The sequence below is a fragment of the Arvicanthis niloticus genome, chromosome 11 (assembly GCF_011762505.2).
Source record: "Arvicanthis niloticus isolate mArvNil1 chromosome 11, mArvNil1.pat.X, whole genome shotgun sequence".
NCBI classification, from domain to species: domain Eukaryota; kingdom Metazoa; phylum Chordata; class Mammalia; order Rodentia; family Muridae; genus Arvicanthis; species Arvicanthis niloticus.
In genome coordinates, this window is record NC_047668.1 from 10125835 (window position 1) to 10146807 (window position 20973).

Below are 20973 nucleotides of genomic sequence, written 5' to 3' on the forward strand. Positions count from 1 at the left end.
ACTGGTTGTCTTAGGGCTTTACTGCTGTGAACAGACACCATGGCCAAGGCAACTCTTATAAAGGACATTTAATTGGTTTACAGGTTCAGTCCACCATCATCCATGCAGGAAGCATAGCAGCACCCAGGCAGGCTTGGTTAAAGCAGAGCTGAGAGTTCTACATCTTCATCTGAAGGATGCTAGTGATAGACTGGCTTCCAGGCAGCTAGGACTAGGGTATTGAAGACCAAAACTACAGTGACACACCTACTTCAACAAGGCTACACCTCCTAATAGTGCCATTCCCTGGCCCACGCAAACCATCCCACTGGTACTGTAACAAAAAATGAGGGACTGTAGAGATGGCTTTAGTGTATCTTAGTTTCTGTTATTGTGACAAAACACCATGACCAAAGAAACTTATAAAGGAAGGTATTCAATTGGTGTTATGCTTTCAGAAGGTTAGAGTCCATCATGGTGGAGTGAAGGCAGGGTAGCGGGTAGTTAGAGCAGCAGCTGAGCGCTCACGTCTTATGAGCAGGAGCCAGAGAGAAAGCTCAAAGCCTTCCGTCAGGCAGTGACACTGCTCCTCCAATAAGGCCATGTCTCCTAACTGTTCCCAAACAGTTCCATCAACCAGAAATCAAGTACTCAGGCTCTGAGGCCAGTCTTACTCAAACTGTGACAGTTAAAGCACTTCACCAAGATTTATCATCTAATCCTTGGGATTTACAGATCGGAAGGAGAGAATCAACCCCCATTAGTTGTCTTCTGACCTCCTCCATGTGCACATACAGAGAGAGAGAGAGAGAGAGAGAGAGAGAGAGAGAGAGAGAGAGAGAGAGAGAGACAGAGAGACATACACACACGGGTGGGGGAAGAGGAGAGAGGGAGAGAAACCAATTTTTGCCACCAGGACTTTGGAGGAAGATGAAACTGAGGAGCGGTAACTAACCACGCGGCAGAGGTTGACTAGTATAAACAGGTTAAATAAGTTATGATCTAGTGGGAACAAGCCTACCTTATTTATGGCCTAGGTATTTATTAAATAAATAAACCATAGCCTCTGAGTTGTTGAGAATGCTAGGGCTTGGGTGGAAAAGCCTGTGGTTACAGTTTCTCACTTCCGTTCACAGTCCTCTAGCTAACTCAGGTACACAGTCTGTTGGTATAGTATTTGGGAAACCGAGGCATGGATTCATACAAATCTGAGGCCATCTTGGGCTAGAGCTGCAGGCAATGCTGGGCTACAGAACACCATCTTGTCTTAGCAACAGTAAAAAGCCTGCAGTTTGCAAGTAGAGAAGGAACTGTGCTAAGGTAATATTTTTATACCTTAGACTTGCATAAGCAAAACTGCTTTTTACATATAATCCACTCAGGAATTTCACTGTGAGCAGCATATACAACTTTATGCTCAGCACTAGCTGTGGAAATAACCACAGCCACCCAATAACTGACAGTTTACTAGTCCCTAGTGCATCCTCCTCTCCCAAACGGATCCGCAAAACTATGACGCTTTAAGGTCAGCTGTTTTTAAGACATTAACTTGAAGATTTATTTTCGATGTATAGAAGTGTTTTGTCTTTATGTATACCATATACATGCCTGACAACAGGGAGACAGAATGTTGTCAGTTGCTATATAGGTGTTCGGACTGAACCCAAGTCCTCTCAGGAGCAGCAAGTGCTCTCGACTGCTGTTCCACCTCCAGTCTTTTTTTTTTTTTTTTTTTTTTTTTTTTGAGGTAGAGTCTTATTATGTATCCCCAAATGGCTCAGAATCCCAAGATGCTGGGATCCCAAGTGTGTTCTACCATGTATTGCTTATTATGACATTATTGAAAATGATTTGTTAGAGAAAGTTTTGATGGTGTAATTAAATTAAAACTTCTGAGTTTAAACATGTACACTGGATTAGTCTTGTTGACTATGGACAGATCTGCCATTTCATCTGTATGAAGTGCAATTCTAAGGGCATCCACTGTCTTTTATTTTGTCCAAGAGTCAAATAAAATTTTGGTAGCCAAAATACATTTTAACATAAACATATATGTATACCTGTAAAAACCAATGAAGCAGCACCGGGGGCCTGTATAAAGTGTCATCAGCTTTTATACAGGCTGCTTAAGTAGTACGTAATGAGTCACATGTGACCTATTTTCAAAGCATGCAACTGAAGAACACTGCTCCAACGGCTCATCAGATACCAGGTGGACTTTTCCACAGATATTTCAGACACAGAAACCAATCAAGTCTATATTTTGAATATCAACTTGAGCTGCAGGTTAAGATGAAACCCTTCCCATAACTTGAAGAAGTGATGCAATCTGTCAGCAGGCTGGAATTATGCTTCCTCAGACTCAGGCTCCCTTCACAGAATGATCTTCCATCCCAGGAGGTAAGCTCTATCAGGACGGCTCATCAGCTAAGTCACGTTGATCAAAATACCTAGTAAGAAAAAAGATTCAGTGTATGCACGCACATCAGGGACAGCACTGTCTGTAGCAGCAAAAGCGCACAACGACTCACTAAAGACCAAACACAGCACAGCTGCCCACTGGGAAACACTTGCATACATTAAAAAGGGGGGACGCTGAGGTCTTCAGTAAAGTTGCCTAGGTTTGGATCCTCTCTCTACCATACACTAGCCCTGTGATGGTCAGGAAGTAGCAAAGTTACTTCACATCTTTCTGTCAGTTTCCTCATCTCTAAACCAGTAGTGTAGCACTGAATGAGTTCCTGTTATGACACACTAAGAAAAATGCTTGGAATAAAGTATCAGAAAAATTAAACATAATAAACAACATAGTTATTACAGATATAGAAACCAGATGTTTAGTATGTTTTTTCAAAAAGCATCTTGTTTGGCAAAGGGAAGGATAACTTGAGGGTATTGTTAATCAAACATATTATGAAGCTTTAGACACGTGCCAGCAAGACAAAACCAAGCCAAGCCAAACCCCAAAACAAACTGCTGATCAATGAGTAAAACTTGTCCAGGAAGAGACCTAAAATGTGTGCCTTTGCTTAGATATAGAATATATTTTCAAGAAAATTCAGTGGGAACTTTGATATAAGGAATAAAGATAGAGCTTGGTTGGCAGACTCCCTGCCTGACATGTATAGGTTCCATCCAGTATAGACTAAAAAAGGAATGAAATTAAACATACTAGATAAAAATATACAGCAAATGAAAATGAATCCAGCATTAAATATGTTCTGCCTTCTACTGATAACAAGGAAACATGAAATGAGATTTCTTAACTCACCTGCTGACTAAGCAGATCAGCAGATTCAAAGCTGGGATTCTTTCGTCATCTTTACTGCCCTGAAAAACAGAAAAAGGCTAGTTGTTTTTCCTTCTTAAGTATTTTCATAACAAATTTCTTTTTAAGATAAAAAAATGTGAAGCTTACATTAGATAGCAGTTGCCATCACATGAAGATCACATTAGATAGCAGTTGCCGTCACATGAAGATAACCCACCAAGAAGGTGGTATTTGACTCATGCCTTAGGTATCAAGAGATTGGGAGGCAGAGGCAAGTGGATCTGTGAGTTTAAAGTCAGCCTTGTCCCCAAAATGAACAGACAGAAGAAAACTAAAGGATCCACTGAAAACACTAGGGCATTTATTTATTTATTTATTTATTTATTTATTTATTTATCAGACAAGGTCTCACTGTTTACTACTGGCTGTCCTGGAACTCCCTATGCAGACTGGACTGTCCTAATATTCACAGATCTGCCTGCTTTATCTCCTGACTGCTGGAAATTAAAGGCATGTGCCACTACACCTGGGCCATCTTTTATTTTTAAAAGTAAAATATAAATATATCACTTTCCCTGGTCCCAAATTTCCTCCCTCTAATCTAGCTCTCTCAAAATCATGACCCCCTTTCCTTAATTGTTGTTTCACCCATGCACACACGCATGCACACATACACTCTCACACACTCTTAAATATATAATCTGTTCAGCTCATATATGGTTACTTGTACGGTTATGATTTTAGGGCTGACCACTTGGTGTTGGATAACCAATCTGGGAGCTCCAGATACCAGGCTTTATTAGTTACTAATAAGAGGCCTTTGCTTTATTCTGGGGCAAGGTTTCATGCAGCCCAGCTGGGCCTTAAAACTTCCAAAGTAGTTCCCAGGTTGTCCTTGACCCTCCTGCCTTAGCCTCCCCAGTGCTGACAGGCTCGGGGCCCCATGTATGAATTATGCAGCACTGTGTTTAGAACCTTGGGCATGCTAGGTGAGCAGCGTAATTAACATGCTACAGCCCCAGCTACAATCTCTTTATTTTATTATTACGTTTCTAGTGTGTGTGTGTGTGTGTGTGTGTGTGTGTGTGTGTGTGTGTGTGTGTGTAGGGATCAAACTCAGGTCACCAGCCTAAGATCATTATTTAAAGAACGATGCTGTTCAGAAGGTGTAATAATTAATGCTGTTTACAAGGGTTGTAGTTTTATGGGTACTATAACAGGAGGTTGACATAGTGAGTTTGACATGTCCCCTCTTGAACATCAGCCAGGAAGTGCTCTTAACTCACTCATGGTAGGTGGTCTCCCTAATATATTATGATACAAACGTAAGGTAGACCAGATGGGCTTTGGATTGGTCTACCAATTTGAGCTTGGATTCTGAGCTTTCAAAACTGAACTAAAGTCAACTTCTTTGCAGGTTGGATACAATGCTTTCCTAGCTTACTCAAGGTCCTGATTCAATTCCTCTGTGCTTATAAACAGCAGCTTCAGGGATTTCTACAGCAACACAGAACAAACTAAGAGAAGGATGGAAGTCACAGCATCAGAAAACAATGACTGGGCTAGTCATGTTAGATCTCATCTGGACCTTCAGACTTCCTTCACCTGAGGGAAAGAAACTTCACTGTACTCTCCCTACCCCCACCTCCATATTATTTTCTTGAGATAAGGTTCTTACTATGTAGCCCTTACATTTGGCTTTACAGAGAAGCCTCTGCCTTCAAAGGGCTGGGATTAAGGGTGCATGCCACCATGCTTGGCCTCCCTTTTTTAGAGAGGGTCTTTTATACAGCCCGGGTTGGATTTGAACAGCAGTACTCTTTTTTCCACCTCCTAGATGATGGGATTAGCCATGTGCCACCATATCTGGTTTTGTTATTTAATGTACTCTATTCGAGTTTTTTTGTTTCTGTAGACTCTTTAATCCCGACTAATAACACATCCCACATTGTTCTATCTCATATACATATATTCTTTTCTACCACAGGAGACAGACAGACGGTAGAACAGCGAGCATAACTCACCACGAGGAGCCTCACTTCAGAGCATCTTCTTGCAAGCTGTCGGATTAGTGAATGAGCCTCAGGTAATAAAGGCTTTTCAAGACAAGCCAACAGAGCATAAAACCATCTTCCCTAAGTAAAAGTTTAGAATTAATAAATAGACAAATAATGAAGAACCTATTTATTTTGTTTTTTTAAATGCCCGATGCTGGTACCTGCTTACATGCTACGAATTTGACTCAAGAGAGTGTCTGTATAGAGAGGCAAATGCTCTTCTGTTTGCTAAGCAGAGACCTAGGCCACTGCATACTTCAAAATAGTTCCTGATTCCCGATGAACTCATTTCTGTATTTGTACTACGGTTGAGGTCCTCCCATCCATCTATCTATCTATCTATCTACCTACCTACCTACCTAGTATACAGCATATCTATCTATCTATCCATCCATCCATCCATCTAGTATACAGCATTCTGCCTGTATACTCCTGCAGGACAGAAGAGGGCACCAGATCTCATTACAGATGGTTCTGAGTCACCATGTGGTTGCTGGGAACTGAACTCAGGACTACTTTGGCCGGAGCGGCCAGTACTCTCAATCTCTAAGCCATCTCTCTAGCTCCACTTCCCCACCCTTTTTGAGACAGTCTTACTGTGTATCCCTGGCTGGCTTGGAACTCACAGAAATCTATTTGCTCTGCCTCATGAATACTGGGAGTGAAGGGGTACACATCATGCCTTGTCCTGAGGTTTTCAATTATAAGGAAAAATTTTGTTTGTTTTTTGAGACAGAGTCTCATTATGTACCTCTGGCTGGCCTCCAGCTCAGAGATGTTTGTGTCTGTGTCTAGGGCGCTGTGATTAAGGATATATAAAGCAAAAGGTAGATAAGCAAAACCTGTAGTTGCTAAGTCTGGTGCACTTGTAGTACTATTACTTGGGAGGTTGAGACATGAGGACCACAAGTTCAAGGTCAGCCTGAGCAACTTAACGAGACTTTGCCTCAAAATGAAATAGTAAATTGAGGGCTGAGGTTACAACTCATTGTAAAGCACTGGCTACTCCCTTCCTTCAGGACGCTCTGTCTAACTGCAGCCCAAGAACAATGGAGCCAGGCAGCATGGGAATGAGGATCCTGAGACTGTGCCAAAATGAATATTCCTTTCCTTAAAACAACACAATTTGGGGGCTGGAGAGATGGCACAGTAGTTAAGAGCGCTGGTTGTTCTTCCAGAGGACCAGAGATCAATCCCCAGCACCCACATGGCAGCTTGCACCTGCCTATAGCTCCAGTTCCAGATGGATCCAACACCCTCACAGACATATATGCAGCCACATGAAAAATAAACAAATAAACACTGAAAAAATCTGCAATATTCTGGGGCTATAAGTAAGTTCCTGGTGTGCCTTAATTTTCTTTAGAAACTTTTCCCCTTAATCCCTGTGCTTAAATTTTATATTAAATTATCCCTAGTAAACTCCAATTCCACGTCATCTTTAAAAAGTGGCTTAAAAGAACAAAAAAGCCCCAAGTGAAGTTAATAGTGTTGAAGGTGACCTCCGCCTCTGACAGACTGAGTAGAAACAATCCACTAAACTCAGCTGTATTTTATTACCTGTAAAAGGGGGCTGTCAGCTCATACACTTAGTGAAGAATTGTATAACATGGTCATAGAATAGTGCATGCGATATGGCGCTTGCTGCTACTGTTTGCACCTTGTTTGTACTGTGGAGACAAGATCTTCTGCAGCCTAGGATGAGCTGCAGCTCGCTGTGTAGCTGAGGCTGCACTCACACTCCTGTGTCCGCCTCTCAGGAACTGCAACTTACAAGGAGATGCCACCGCACTCCCAGTCCCTGTGGCTTTCTCAGCGAGGAAAATGTACTGATTTATCTTCTGGGATAAGGTTCTTATTTATACACAAGATTTGGATTTTATATGTAGAACACATGAATACTTAGGCACACACATACACAAGTATGAAAACTGTAGTTACACCTCACATGAGTAGACATAATTTTGCATGCATAATGAAAAGAAAAGGATGTGCAATCTTACCAATTCTGGCGTAAAGTCTCTTTCTCCAAACCAATTACTTAGATATTCCAAGACACTAGTAATGGTTGCCTTTAAAAAGAGACAAAGATGGGGGTGGGGGTGGAAGAGAAGGGAGGGAGGGAGGGAGGGAGGGAGGGAGAGGTGGGGCAGGGGCAGGAAACAGTGACATTAGAGGTAAAACTCTAAGAAGTTCAACATGAGTTCCACTAACTGTGGTTAAAAAGCAGTTCTGAGGGTTAAAATGGCTTTGCTCTTGACACCATGAGTAATGAATAATTTCATTAGATGGCCTGCACCTAGCAACTGGCTTTTTGTTTTGTTTCTTGAGACAGTGTCTCACTATGTAGCCCTGGCCTGCCTGAATTCACAATATGGAGCAGACTGGCCTTGAACTTGTGGTCATCCTCCTGCTTCTGCCTCTGGAGTGCTACTATTTCCAGGCATGAGTCCACATACATGGCTAGAAAGTCTTTTAAGAGAAATATTTTTATACTCTCAAGTATAAACTTAGGCTTTAAATTTTAGGCTTAAAAATCAGTTTGTAACTAATGAAAAATTTCAAATACTCTTACAAAAAGATCCTTAGTTTACTTACCAATTCAGATTAAGTTGAAAACCAAATCTAGAGAGAAACAAACTTGGGTGGAGAGGGATTTTTTTTTTTTTTTAAAGATATAATTATTTATGTATATGAGTGCACTGTCTCTGTCTTCAGACACACCAGAAGAGGGCATCAAATCCCATTATAGATGGTTGTGAGCCACCATGTGGTTGCTGGGAATTGAACTCAGGACCTCTGGAAGAGCAGTCAGTACTCTTAACCACCAAGTCATCTCTCTAGCCCAAGGAGGATGTTTTAAAACTATAAAAATGAAATTATTAATGCTTCAGAACATTTCCTTACTTAAATGTAACTGGGTATTTAATAAAAAACTCAAATAAGAGACCTTAGCTATAACTACCAGCTTCTTCCTCTCTGAGACAGGTCTCTCTACAGCCCTCGCTATGCTGGAGCTCAATATGTAGATCAGGCTGGCCTCAAATGCAGAGAGCCACCTGCCTCTGCCTCTTGCATGCTGGGATTAAAGACGTGCACTGACCGGCTTCCTTGCTGCACAATAAAAAGTCTCTATCCCTAAAAGACTAAAGAATGAAATCACATTTGTTTTCCCATTTTGGTCCAATAAGTTATTAGTCTTTACAGACTACATGCTGAGGCAGGCCCTTTACAACTAGAATTGTGTCTTGGCCTTAATTATTAAGTTTTGGATGCAGACTTAGCACTTATAACTGAAATGTCCACAGATGAATACTTAGCACCATGTCAGGAACACAAGGTCACTGTCAGAGGATCCTGTGTTACTTGATGAAATTCTCTTTCCTCAGCTATAAATTATAGCTATTAACATTAATTTCCTACACTAAAATGTAATCAGAATCACTGCAGGCCTAGGATAAGGCTGTAAATACTGGGTAAACAGATTCAAACCCTTTCATATCCACTGTAGGCAAAAGACTGTATATATTAGTTGGTAACATTTACCTGATTCATTCTGCTTACAATACTAAGCAAGGGAGGAAAACCAACCTGAAAAAAAAAAAAAAAAAAAAAAGACAGATTTATTAAATAAAGCAGGGCTTCATTTACTTTGTGCAAACTGGTAAGTTTCTTGCTAAACAAAGACAGGACAATCCATGGGCCAGGGATCTAGCTTTGCGATGGAGCACCTGGTGAGTATGTTAGTTAGACACTGGGCTTAAGTCTCCATACTGTAGGGAAAAATAAACAAAAAAACGAACAAATAAATAAGAGGAAAAGTGGCTGGAGAGATGGCTCAGCAGTGAAGGGTGTTTGCTGACCCAAGTTCAGTTCCCAGTACCCATACAGGTGGCTCTCAATCACCTGCAACACCAGTTTCTGAGATCTGACGCCCCCTGTACCTCTGTGGGCACCAGGCACCAGGCACGTGTGCTTGCTTCCTCACTCATTCCTTATAGAACGTTACTGATGTAGCTTGCTATTGTAGAATATATAAAACTGCCTCAAATGAACAAAGTTAATGTTTTCAAGTAGCATTTAAAAAAATTTCATACTTTCAAAATTTTAGTTATTAAGATCATATTCTTAGCCAGGCATGCATGGTGGTACACATTTGTAACCTTACCACACAGTACTTTTGAGACTGAGGCAGGAGCATCAGAGTGATTTTTAAAAATTTCACATAAATCTCAGTGTGTGTGTGTGTGTGTACATGGAAGGACTATCCTCAGGAGTTGACGTTCTCCTTCCACCATGTGGGCTCTGGTGATTGAACTGTCAGGCTTGAAGGCACTGAGCCATCTGCCGGCACTCACAAGGGGTTTGATGGGAACACCTTCAAACTCACAGGCAGGTCAACTATGAAGAACACGAATGTAGCCACATCATGTATGGTTATAGTAGCTACGCTCAAGGTCTGAGTGTGGCATCATGGGGATTTGAAGCCAGGTCATTCTGGGTTACACACTGATTTCCAGGCCAGCCTGGGCAAGACTGTTGCAATGTCCTCCACAAAGTCACCAAAAACTTAAATATACTCTCAAGATTTCATGTGAAGAATGAGTATTAATTACTCTAAACATTTCCTATTTGGGCCTGGTATGGTGGTGCACACCTTTACTCCCAGCACTCCAGAAACAGAGGCAGGAGGATCTCTGTGAGTTTGAGGCCAGCGTAGTCTACACAAGGAGTTTCAGGGCAGCCAGGGCTACACAGTGAGTCTCCATCTGATGATAAGACAAAACAAACAGACAAACAAACAAAAAACATTAGAGTTTTTAAATTATCATGTTTTCCTTTGTCTCTGACTATTTATAACTTAATATTTAATCCATGCCCAATATTTTAAAAACAAAGCAAAACACCAAAATGCTAACGTGACCCCTGAGAAGTTCACACTGATGTTCTGGGGTGTGTATTCTGAGTGCCTCTTTCTCCACTAGCCTTTGTCCTTTGAATTCATATTAAAATGTTATTAATTCTCAACTGTGCTTCACAAAATACCCAAATCAAAGCAAACAAAGCAGCAAGCCTCGAATCCTAGGTAGACAGGACAACATAACTCATAACCCTAGCTACCCAGATGACTCTGGGGGAAGAAGGGGATGGCAAGGCCATCCAGGCAAGGAGACTTGGTCCCAGAGTAAAACCAAAACCCTTTACTAACAGAATATTTTTTAATTAATAAGATTATATAACTAACACAAAAGGGATATGAGCCCAGTACATCATTTTACAAACTTGATTGACACCCTCTAAGTCAAATAGCCAATGACCTAAGTGAGAGTTTGGTGAATATTTCCTACACAGAACTGGACAATATCTAATCTTTGCTGGTCACACATCATTTTAGTCATACTTGGCTTTTTTTTTTTTTTTGAGACAGGGTTTCTCTGTGTAGATCAGGCTATCCTCCAACTCCCAGAGATCTACCTGCCTCTGCCTCCTAAGTGCTGGGATTCAGCTTTGTTTTTCACAACCTGTGAAGGAGCAAGTGACTCTTAGGTCATGAGGTGTACACAAGCAGGCTGCGGTCTGAAGTTGTTGGAGGCTGTGAACTGATCTTTCCAATACCCTAATAGATGACTGCACTTCTGTGTCACTTTGTGTGTTTACCTATGACACCACCTACTTGCACATAATCAATCCCAGGGCTTTCATCTGTAGATGGTCCAGTAGCTCCTTCAGCGCATAACCTTTCACCCAGACAAAATTTTTTCCAGCCTTCTTCATCTTCAGATTTTGGCTGAAAGAAAAAAAAACTTATTTCTATTTATTTACTTTTATATTGAACAGTAAAAAACTATAAAGGCAAAGAAATCACTGAAGGGTACTTCAAATGCAAAAAAAATAAACAAATAAAAATTTTGGCTCATTTTCTTTCAACCAAGAAGTGAAGGTTTCATACATCCTGACTATCCCAACACAAAGACACGGTGCTAGTTAAGGACGTAATTGTGTATGAGGTTAGCCTGGTCTACATAATGAGTCCCATACCAGCTGGGGTGATATAGTGATACCTTCAAAAAAAAAAAAAAAAGCAAAAAACCATGAACTGGTTCAGGTTACTACTATATCAAACTGATAAACTTACATAATGGTATCTGAAGGAAAATAAAAATAACATGGACTAAACAGTTAACCCTTTAAAGACTAGGCTATGGATTATTCCACACAGGTACACACAGGACAATGTAAGCCTAGAAACTCACATACCATTGTCACATTACTATCCAACTGTTGCGATTTCCAGTGATTTCTATGCTTGTGCACACTCTGAGGAAGAAAAATGAGTCATCTTCAAAGAATGAAAAATTAAGAAGTTTTTGGATAAAATTTTAAACATCCATAGAAAATATATACCAATATTTCTAAAGACTAGAACAATTTGGTAACTCGTTCATAAATACTTGTGTATTTATAATTTTTCTTATTAGTCTAAGAACAGAAATACACCCGAAGGAGGTTAAATTCATTAAAAGGGACACTTGCCTGTCGAACAGTTGAAAAATGTGCCACTTGTTGCTGCTGCCACTGAAGTGTTGGGGAATAACCTTCAGGGGCAGGCTGGCATCCCGAAAGCTGGAAATCAGTTCACAAATGTTAGAGTCAATGTTAGTATTGTAACTAGAACCTTAATGCCTCTGCAGAATTAGAGTAAAAACGTTTCAGTGAATGGTAAGATTATATAAGAAAATAAAGGTATATTTTACCAGAGCAGAAAAGCAATCTATGGACCAGTTAATAAAGGAGACCCTTTGTCATCTCACTAAAAAATATGGACTGAATGATTATGGGTGAAGTTTCTATGAAATCTAAATGTTATGAACCTGAAGAATATAATTTTTTTTTTTTTTGAGACAGCATCTCTCTGTGTTGGCTTGGATAGCTGGAACTCACTCAGATTACTAGATGAGGCTGGCCTCAAACTCAGAGATCCATTTGCCTGTCTACCAAATGCTGGGATTAAAGGTGTGTGCCAGCGCCAGGTAGATGAAGGATATAACCCAATTCTGTTTTTCTATAATGAAGAGAAACAAAAAGAGAGATATACCCTAAATAAAGAATATGGGGATGGTCAAATAGACCCAGTAACTTAAAGGCGATTGACTTGAAAAGGTCTACTTGATTTCTTTTACTTTGTTGAGGGGTGAGGATTAGCATGGTGATGATTGCAAAACAAGGTGGCTAAAGACTCTACATGCCTCGTCTTACTTTTATTTTTCCAAAATAGCACACAGTTAGCAAATGATCAGGTCGAGCTGGAGAGATGGCTCAGTGGTTAAGAGAGCTGGCTGCTCTTGCCGACGCCAGCACCCGTATGGCCGTTCATGATCATCTATAACGGTAACTGATGCCTTCTTCTGGCATGCGGGTTTACATGCAGCAGGGCACTCATACATAAAGTAAACTACAGTGAAATAGAAACAAGTCTAAAAACAGTGTTTAAAAAACCCCACATAATCAGGTATCATCTTCTAACAAAACTCAGTGGGATAAATTTGAAAAAAAAAAAAAAAAACCCAAAAACTGAAGTATACATGAGATCATGTGTCATCTAAATATGTAAAACATGTGAAAACATGTAAAGTTATATAAAACTTTATAGCGCATAAATTGAAATGTCCTAATTATAAACATTAAAGGAATTACTTCAAACATAACTGCAGGTCAAATCTTCCCTGAGGAAACACCCTCCCATTTCTGTTTTTTTTTTTTTTCCCCCCTGAGATAGGGTCTCCCTATGTGCTTTGACTGTCTTGGAAATCACTATGTAGACTGGGCTAGCCCCGAGCTTACAGAGGCCTGCCAGCCTGACTTACTACTGCTGGTGTTAAAACCATGTACTATCATAAATGGCTGAGAGTTCTGCTTTTTTTGTTTTTTTTTGTTTTTTTTTTGTTTTTTAAAGACAGGGTTTCTCTGTGTAGCCCTGGCTGTTCTGGAACTCAACTCTGTAGACTAGGCTGGCCTCGAACTCAGAAATCCACCTGCTTCTGCCTCCCAAGTGCTGGGATTAAAGGCGTGCGCCACCACCGCCCGGTGAGTTTTGCTTTTTTTTTTTTAACTAAAAAGTTTTCATTACTTTATGTGTATGAGTGCTTTTTTTTTTTTTTTTTTTTTAAGATTTATTTATTTTATTTATATGAGTACACTGTAGCTGTCTTCAGACACACCAGAAGAGTGCATTGGATTTCATTACAGATGGTTGTGAGCCACCATGTGGTTGCTGGGAATTGAACTCAGGACCTCTGGAAGAGCAGTCAATGCTCTTAACCACTGAGCCATCTCTCCAGCCTGTGTATGAGTGTTTTATCTGCATGCATGTCTGTACATCATGCCTTAAGTACCTGAATTACTTTGTGTGTATGAGTGTTTTATCTGCATGCATGTCTGTACATCATGCCTAGTACCTGAAAAGGTGTAAAGAGAGCATCAGATCCCTTGGGACCAGAGCTCCAGATGGCTGTGAGCCACCATCTGGTGCCTGGAACTGAACCTACATCCTCTGGAAGAACATCTGGTGCTCTTAACCATCAAGCCATTTCTCTGGCCCTGTTGTTTTAACTACTGAGTGCTACTTATTTTCTTCATGCACTGAGCAGATGATGTAATTACCTGGTTAATTTTTGTGCCCTTCAGGAGACTAATACTGTACAAGCACAGGGAACTTTCCTTCTTTCTTTCTGAGATGAGTGTCTTATATATTCCAGGGTAGCCTAGAACCTTCTATATAGTTGAGAATGATATGGACCTGCTGACTCTGTCTCTACCTCCAAGTGCTAGGATTACAAGCGTGCTTACCAATATGCCTGGTCTGTACAGACCTTTTCTTTATTATCCTCTGTGTGTTCCTAGTGCCCAGCACAACCCAACTGCTTAACAAAAAGTGTGCTGGATCAGCAAATAAATAAAGATTATGGACAGAAAGGGTGAAAGGTGCTAACATTTGTGTTTCCATTCTGAGAAGACGTTACCAGGTCAAAATGAGAAAGTGCACAAATGCAATGCGTCAGCTTGAAAATAAGTATAAAGGTATATATAAAAAAATCCTTTATTGATGTATAAAGCTTAATATTAGTAAGCAATTGAAGTACTTTTTTGGGGGGTGGAAGAGGTAATCTTCCACAAACACAAAACACATTTTTCAGAGGGTCTCCAGGCTGACATCCAAACCAAAATGCCCCTGCCTTAGCTTCCAAGTGGTGTCTAACTTTGTAAGGAACAATCTAATCTTATAGGCACCATAACTGATATTCTTGATATGACAGAAAAAGCCTCAGTCTTGTGTATGTGTGTTGTTAAATGTTCCCAGGTGGTTGGTAAAACTCACAGAAACGTTCACGCTTTGTTTCCTTTTCAACTTCTTTGGGTCAATCTGGGCTACGACAACATCTGGGCACTGGGCTGCTTCGATCCTACAAGTAATACATATACGATACTTATTATTTCGCTTTGTAGAGTAGATGCACTTTACTTCATTATGTAACGGGAAATAAAACTCAAGCTCCCAACGAAAGAACGAAACGCCTGACACCTGGATTAAAAGCAAAGAAATTTAAGATCACACGTCTTAACGTGCAATCAAGTTCAAAAGATATTTGCCAACCGTAGGATGTAATACAAGGACCTTAAATTTCCTGGACCTCCCGAAAGATAGGAACCCAAACAGAGGAGGGACTGTTGCACACTAAGGATCAAGCGCGACACCAGGGCTATACCCAGGGGCACGAGAGACAACCAGCCCACTCGCACAGGACAAAAATCACTCACTGCACCCTCCTCAGGTATTCCTGAGGCGTCCTGGGGGGTACCGAGGGATCGAAACCTTCCGTCAAGTCACAGGGCTCCACAGGTAACAACCGTGGCATCAACTCTTCCACCGCAGACTCGGCTGGAATCCATGCCATGGTACTTACTCCCGCCAGCCTCTATTGGCGCCAGCGCCTAGTGTAGGTACTGCGCAGGCGCTTAAGCTCCGCCGCGGCCACGGGCTACCGGCGTAAGGGGGCGGAGCTTCACAGGAGCGAACCTGCTGTTGCATCCAGCTTATGGCTCCGGTGGTGGAGTGTAGCGCGCGAGAATAATTCCTGGCAGAAGTGGTTCCTAAAGAGTTTCTAGGTCGCTTTCCCTAATTCCATTTTCTCTTCTAAAGCTTGGGTAGAGGGGCAGGGAGTGAGGATGAACTTTGTAATCTTTAATATTTTTGAAATTAATGAACAATATTGTTATAATTGCCATTTATTTTTAGAGTTCTAAAGTCTTTAATCATTTGTAAACACATTACTTTCATCGAAATCTTACAACCGCTTTAAAGTGGTGTCTTTCTGATTTCGCGGGGAACAGAGTGGATGAATGCAGAACTTTTGTTTTGTTTTTTTACTTTGTCGGATAGCATCTTAATGTTTAGCTGAGGCTATTATGGAAATCATTAGGTAGCTCAAGGAACAGGCTTGTAGCGATTCTCTGGCCTCAGCTTTCGGAGTACCAAGTATCACACCTGGATACCTGTTAGATTTTTGAGACGGTCTCTTCTGTGGCCTAGAACGGTCTACAGTTTGTAATGTAACACGCTGGGCTGCTTTTTTTATTTTTCTTTTTTTACCTTGACTATTGCGATTACAGGCATGAGCCATCACCACTAGCCTAGAACTTAGAAACTTTAAAATTACTATTTTGCGATTGCATGTGGGTAGGTGAGTACATGTCATAGCAGATGCGCAGATCAGAATACAACTTTTGGGAGTAAAATTTCTTTTTCTGCCTCTTGAGTTCTAGGCAAGTGAGGTTACCGAGCTGAGCCTTCTCATTGGTTCATTGCCTCTTGACAAGGACGAAAATTCAAAATTAGCAGAATCTGAGCATCTTATTTTTTCTAGCGAATACTTCAAATATTGTTAACTAGCGCTTCGTTCTTCGCTTGAACACACAGATAAAATGTCAGGAAAAAACTTGGAAGAGCTTTTTATATATATTAGAAAACAGAAAAACAATCATTCAAACAAACAGTAGACGCGAAAGCTACATCTAGTGGTTAACAATTTTCTTTTCCTTCGTTGCTAGCAATGTCCCAGTCAGGTATTTTAGTCTTAATACTAAGCATGAACTCCACGGAGCTTCTCAGCAAAGCTGTTCCGCCACGTCCCACCTTTTACTACTCCGGTTACTTCCCTTCCGCCACCCGCCCTGCCAATTGCTTCTTGCTTGCCCCGCCCCTTCCTGAATTGTCCCCGCCCTCTGCTTTGCTTGGACTTCTTTCACGCGGGCCCCACCCTCTTTATTACTCCGGTTTCTCTTTTCCGCCACTCATCCCGTCCATTACCTCCTGCGCGTCCCGCCCCTTCCGGGACTGTTCCCGCCCCTTTGCTCCCGCTTGCCCCGCCCCTCCGTTGGTTGCACCTCCCCGACTTCTCCCATTTGACGTGGCAGAGGCGGCACCAGCCATGTTGTCCTGGCCGAGGCCCTCCTAGAGGCCGGGGGCGGGGCGGTGCCGCCCCTGATTGCGGTGCCACGGCTGCTACAGGGCTTTGGAACAGACTGTGCAAGGCGGAGGCTGTGGCCGTCACGGAGCTCCTAGGAAGGTACTGAGGTAAGGACTGGTGTGGCAGCCACCTCTGCTCCACCGGGGTCTTAATCGGAGCTGGGATGCGGGCAGCGGGACGGAGTCTTAGGACTGTGTTGGCTCTGACCTGTCTGTGCTCTAGCCTAAGCACCTAGGCGTGCCGGAGGCTGTGGCCCAGCGCCGAACCAAGAGCGCTGAGCCCTGTGCTTGTCATGGCGACGGAGCACCCTCGACTCTAGTCCTGCTAGTTTAGGTGGAAGGACGGGAGTGGGGTGGAGAACGACGGTCTGAGCATCTGGCCCTGCACCCACCCTCACCTCCTGCGTGACACGCTTTCCCCTTCCCTGCCCAGGGCTCCTGTGCCCTGGGGCCTCTAGGTTCGTTTCTTGACTGCTCAGGAGTGCCCTAGACTTTGAACCCAGGTGACTACATCACCCGTAATTCAGCCTTGGGCCTTATAAAGGTTAAAGAGAAAAATACCAGATATAGCTAGTGCCTTGGGCCTTGATTACTAATGATCAGTTTTCAGAACTGAGCTATACCATGCACTGGGGCATTTATTCTGTCTGTAGAGTGTTACTTTTTATGGGAAAGGAAGAGTAAGAGTTACAATAAATCCATAGGTAGACCAGAGTTAGAGACGCTTAATTCATCAGCTAAACTTCTGTCATGTCTTAATACAACCCCACCCTAAGCCACGGATAACTAGGCATATTTGCTAAAAGAAATTTAAATTTGAGTGCATATGAAAGCTTCCTTTTTTCCAGTGTCTTCAGAAGCCCTTCGTTTTTAATTGTTACAGCGACCTATAGTATTATTGCCCCACCCCCCCTTCTCATATAACTGATGTGAAATTTGAAGGCCGGAGAAGTTTATTGCCCAAGAGCAAAACATTTATTACTCAGTCCATTTCATTGGAAATTTTACAATTGGGGCTGGGAAGATGGCTCAAAAGTTAAGAGCACTGGTTGCTCATCCACATGAATACATGTACACAGGCACAGAAACACACACATGCGGACACACACACACACACACACAGCTCACTACTGGCTTACAACCATTTGTAATGCACATACACACACAGTGGCTCATTACCTACTTACAACCATTTGTAACACACCCACACACCTATACCTTCAACCCTCCCAGGGTCACTACTGGGTTACAAGCAACTCCATTGGTAGAGGGTCCACCGCCCTCTTCTGGCTTCCATAGGTACTGCACACACATAGTATACAGACAGATACAGGCAAAACACCAATACACAAAAATGAAATATATATATACATACATATATATATGTATATACATATATATGAAAATTTGCAACTGAAAGATAGGGAGGTAACATGGTAACAGATAACTAATTTACTTAAAATTTGTATGTTTTCCCAGTAGGAATGCATAAGGAGGTTAAAATGGAATAGAGAAAAACATTACTATGGAAAGCCTTTCAGGATATAGGAAAGTATTTGCTGTGTTATGTTAAAGTGACATGATGCTTTGGTTCTATCAGGAGAAATTATTTAATTAAAATAGTTCTCACTGCTATAAATTATTTAAAAATGTGACTTTTTTTTTTTTTTAAAGAGTTTGTTAAATCTGCATTTTAACCCTATTTTAGGATGTGTGTGTGTATGTGTGTGTGTGCTTGTATTTTAAACAAGGACACACTATGGCTGGTCTGGAACTGATAAGAGATCCACCTACTCTGCCTCCTGAGTGCTAGGATTAAAGTACTGTTCCAACAAGTTTCCTATTAGCTGATAAGGTGCTTGCCATATATGTCATTAATGTTCGTATTAGATGGTTATATCATATATGTCATCACATTAAGGAGGTTTCTGAAAGGACGTTTGAGATGGGTTTTGTGATTTGAAGCATGAACACTCACTGCTTCAGAGAGGAGGAAGGAAGTTGTGTAGAAAGATGGAACTGGACCAAGTAAGGACAGGGTGCTACCTGCTTCAAAAGATTGCTGGGAGGTGACAGTGAACAGCAGCGAGTGGATCTGTGGCTTTAGAGCAGAGAGAGAGAGGTTGAGAGAAAAAAGCCTGAGCAAGAAGGAAATTGTCCTCACCTATCACGCAGGTGACATTTTGTATGTCCTAATAAAATATAAGGATGTGGAGTAGAATTCAGTCCAGGGGCCGGAGAGATGGCTCAGCTATCAAGAGCATCGGTTACTCTTCCAGAGGACCAGGGTTTCTCCAGCACCCACGTGGCTGCTCACAACTGTTGGTAACTCCAGTTCTAGGGAATCTGACACCCTCACACACGCATACAGGCCAATTACCAGTGCGCACACAATGAAAATAAATCAGTCATTTAAAGACGCACTCTAGATATGGGTCCAGGTCACAGCCTGTTGTAGAAATTTAAGCCTGCTTAAGTGTGAACGCTTTCTGAGTCTTTTATTCTTTCTGAGAGGGGACAAAGGCAATGGTTCTCAGGACCTCCTTATACTTTTAAACAGTATTGAGGATCCGAAGAAAAACATGTTTATTTTTATATCCTAAAAGAACAGAAACAAAACCAAAAACAAAACCAGCATGTGAAGTCTGCATTCTAACAGAGGAGGGGGAAGGGAAGCACAGAAGGAAGATTTTTATTCATGCTTCATTTTTTACGTGTGATCTCTGCTCTCTTTCTCTTCTCCCACTAACTTTAGTTTTGTTTCTTTTAGACAGGGTCTCATTCTGTCAACTGGTAGCCCAGGTTACAGCAGTTCTGTCTTAGTCTCCCTTAGTGCTGGGGTTGCAAGCATGCAGCACTGTGCCTTTCTCTGCTGGTTATACCACATGGGCTTCTTGCTTCTCTTTCCAAGGATGGAGCCTAGTAAACAGGCCAGCAACAGATGGAAAGTCATTCAAGCCTTCTGGTTTCCATCAGCCTCATCCATCAGTGTGCATGGCTCACAGAATTATTCCTAGATACGACAACATCTAAGTTCCTTCCCAACTTGGTCTTACCAGCATTTTTTATTGACTAGAAACTTATTTCTCAGTTTTGGAAGCAATCCAAATCAAGATGCTATATTGGGTATCTGGTGAGGGCCTGTTTTCCAGTGCATACGTGGCATATTGTAGTTTATTTTTACATGGCAGAAAAGACAGTAGAGTTTTCTGGAGTCTTTTAAAAATAAGGCTACAAATAATATTCATTTAAAATCAGGTCCTTTCCCCACTGTCTCTCTTAGCAAAGTTAATATCCATATTTGTTTTTCTGACAATGTGGGTCCATAATTTTAATTAGTTTTTTAAACTTAATTGAAAAAAAAAATTTTATTTTTATGGATGTTTTGCCTGCACGAATGTCTTTGTACCACGTGGGTGCCTGATGCCTCCGATTCTAGAGGATGCTAAATCCCCTGGAGCTGGAGTCGTAGAATCTGGTTGTTAGCTATCACATGGGCACTAGGAATTGAACCCAACAGCCAGTGCTCCTAGTCACAGAGCCATCTCTCTATTCGTGCTTACCTCCCTCTTAAGGTTTTTTTTTTTTTTTTTTTTTTTTTTCAATATGTATAGGTACTTTGCTTGCCTGTATGTCTGTGTACCACTTGTGTGCCTAGTGTCTTTGGGGGCCAGAAGAAAGAATCAGAGCCCCTGGAACTGGAGTTACAGATGGTTGTTAGCTGCCATGTGGGTGCTGGGAACTGAACTGAGTTGCTCTGTTTATAAACACTGTGAGTGTTTATAACTATTGCCATCTCTCCAACTTCAGTTTTTTTAACCTTGATTGGTTCATTTTGTGCATTAATATTTGGAATTCTGTACTTTTGTGTATTTGGGTTCTTTAGCTTTCATTCGTGACTGACCACTCTTTCCAGCGTAAGAGCCAGAGGCAGGACTGTACACGAGATGTGGAAGCACCACCCTAGCCAGCTGCTTAGAAGGGAAAAAGATACCTGGTTGTGGTGATCCATGTTTATAATCCCAGCACTTGGGAGGCCCCAGCTGGAGCAGGGAGGTGTTCAGGATAATCTGGTTTTATAGTGAGACTCTTTCAAAACAATGACAGCGACAAACAATAACCAGAAAGCCTAAACCCACCTA

General features: G+C 41.6%; 2 protein-coding genes across 3 annotated transcripts in view; one reads left to right on the forward strand and one right to left on the reverse strand.

The window, feature by feature from the left end:
* Positions 1 to 1937: 1937 nt before the first annotated feature.
* Positions 1938 to 15336, reverse strand: Gemin2 (gem nuclear organelle associated protein 2). Its single transcript, XM_034513904.2, has 10 exons — positions 15124 to 15336; positions 14684 to 14768; positions 11842 to 11931; positions 11566 to 11625; positions 10982 to 11095; positions 8854 to 8898; positions 7311 to 7379; positions 5275 to 5385; positions 3251 to 3309; positions 1938 to 2429 (listed from the first exon to the last, which is right to left on the reverse strand). Exons 1-10 carry the CDS (start codon positions 15258 to 15260, stop codon positions 2390 to 2392), a joined length of 810 nt encoding a protein of 269 aa, XP_034369795.1. The 5' UTR covers positions 15261 to 15336; the 3' UTR covers positions 1938 to 2389.
* A 1394-nt stretch (positions 15337 to 16730) lies between these two features.
* Sec23a (SEC23 homolog A, COPII component) overlaps positions 16731 to 20973 on the forward strand; it is a 51935-nt gene continuing 47692 nt past the window's right edge. The window contains exon 1 of one of the 2 annotated variants that reach the window (XM_034513902.2): positions 16731 to 16939. The gene's annotated coding sequence lies outside the window, so the exon portion shown is untranslated. The remainder of the gene's footprint in view (positions 16940 to 20973) is intronic. The other variant, XM_034513903.2, reaches the window with a different exon arrangement.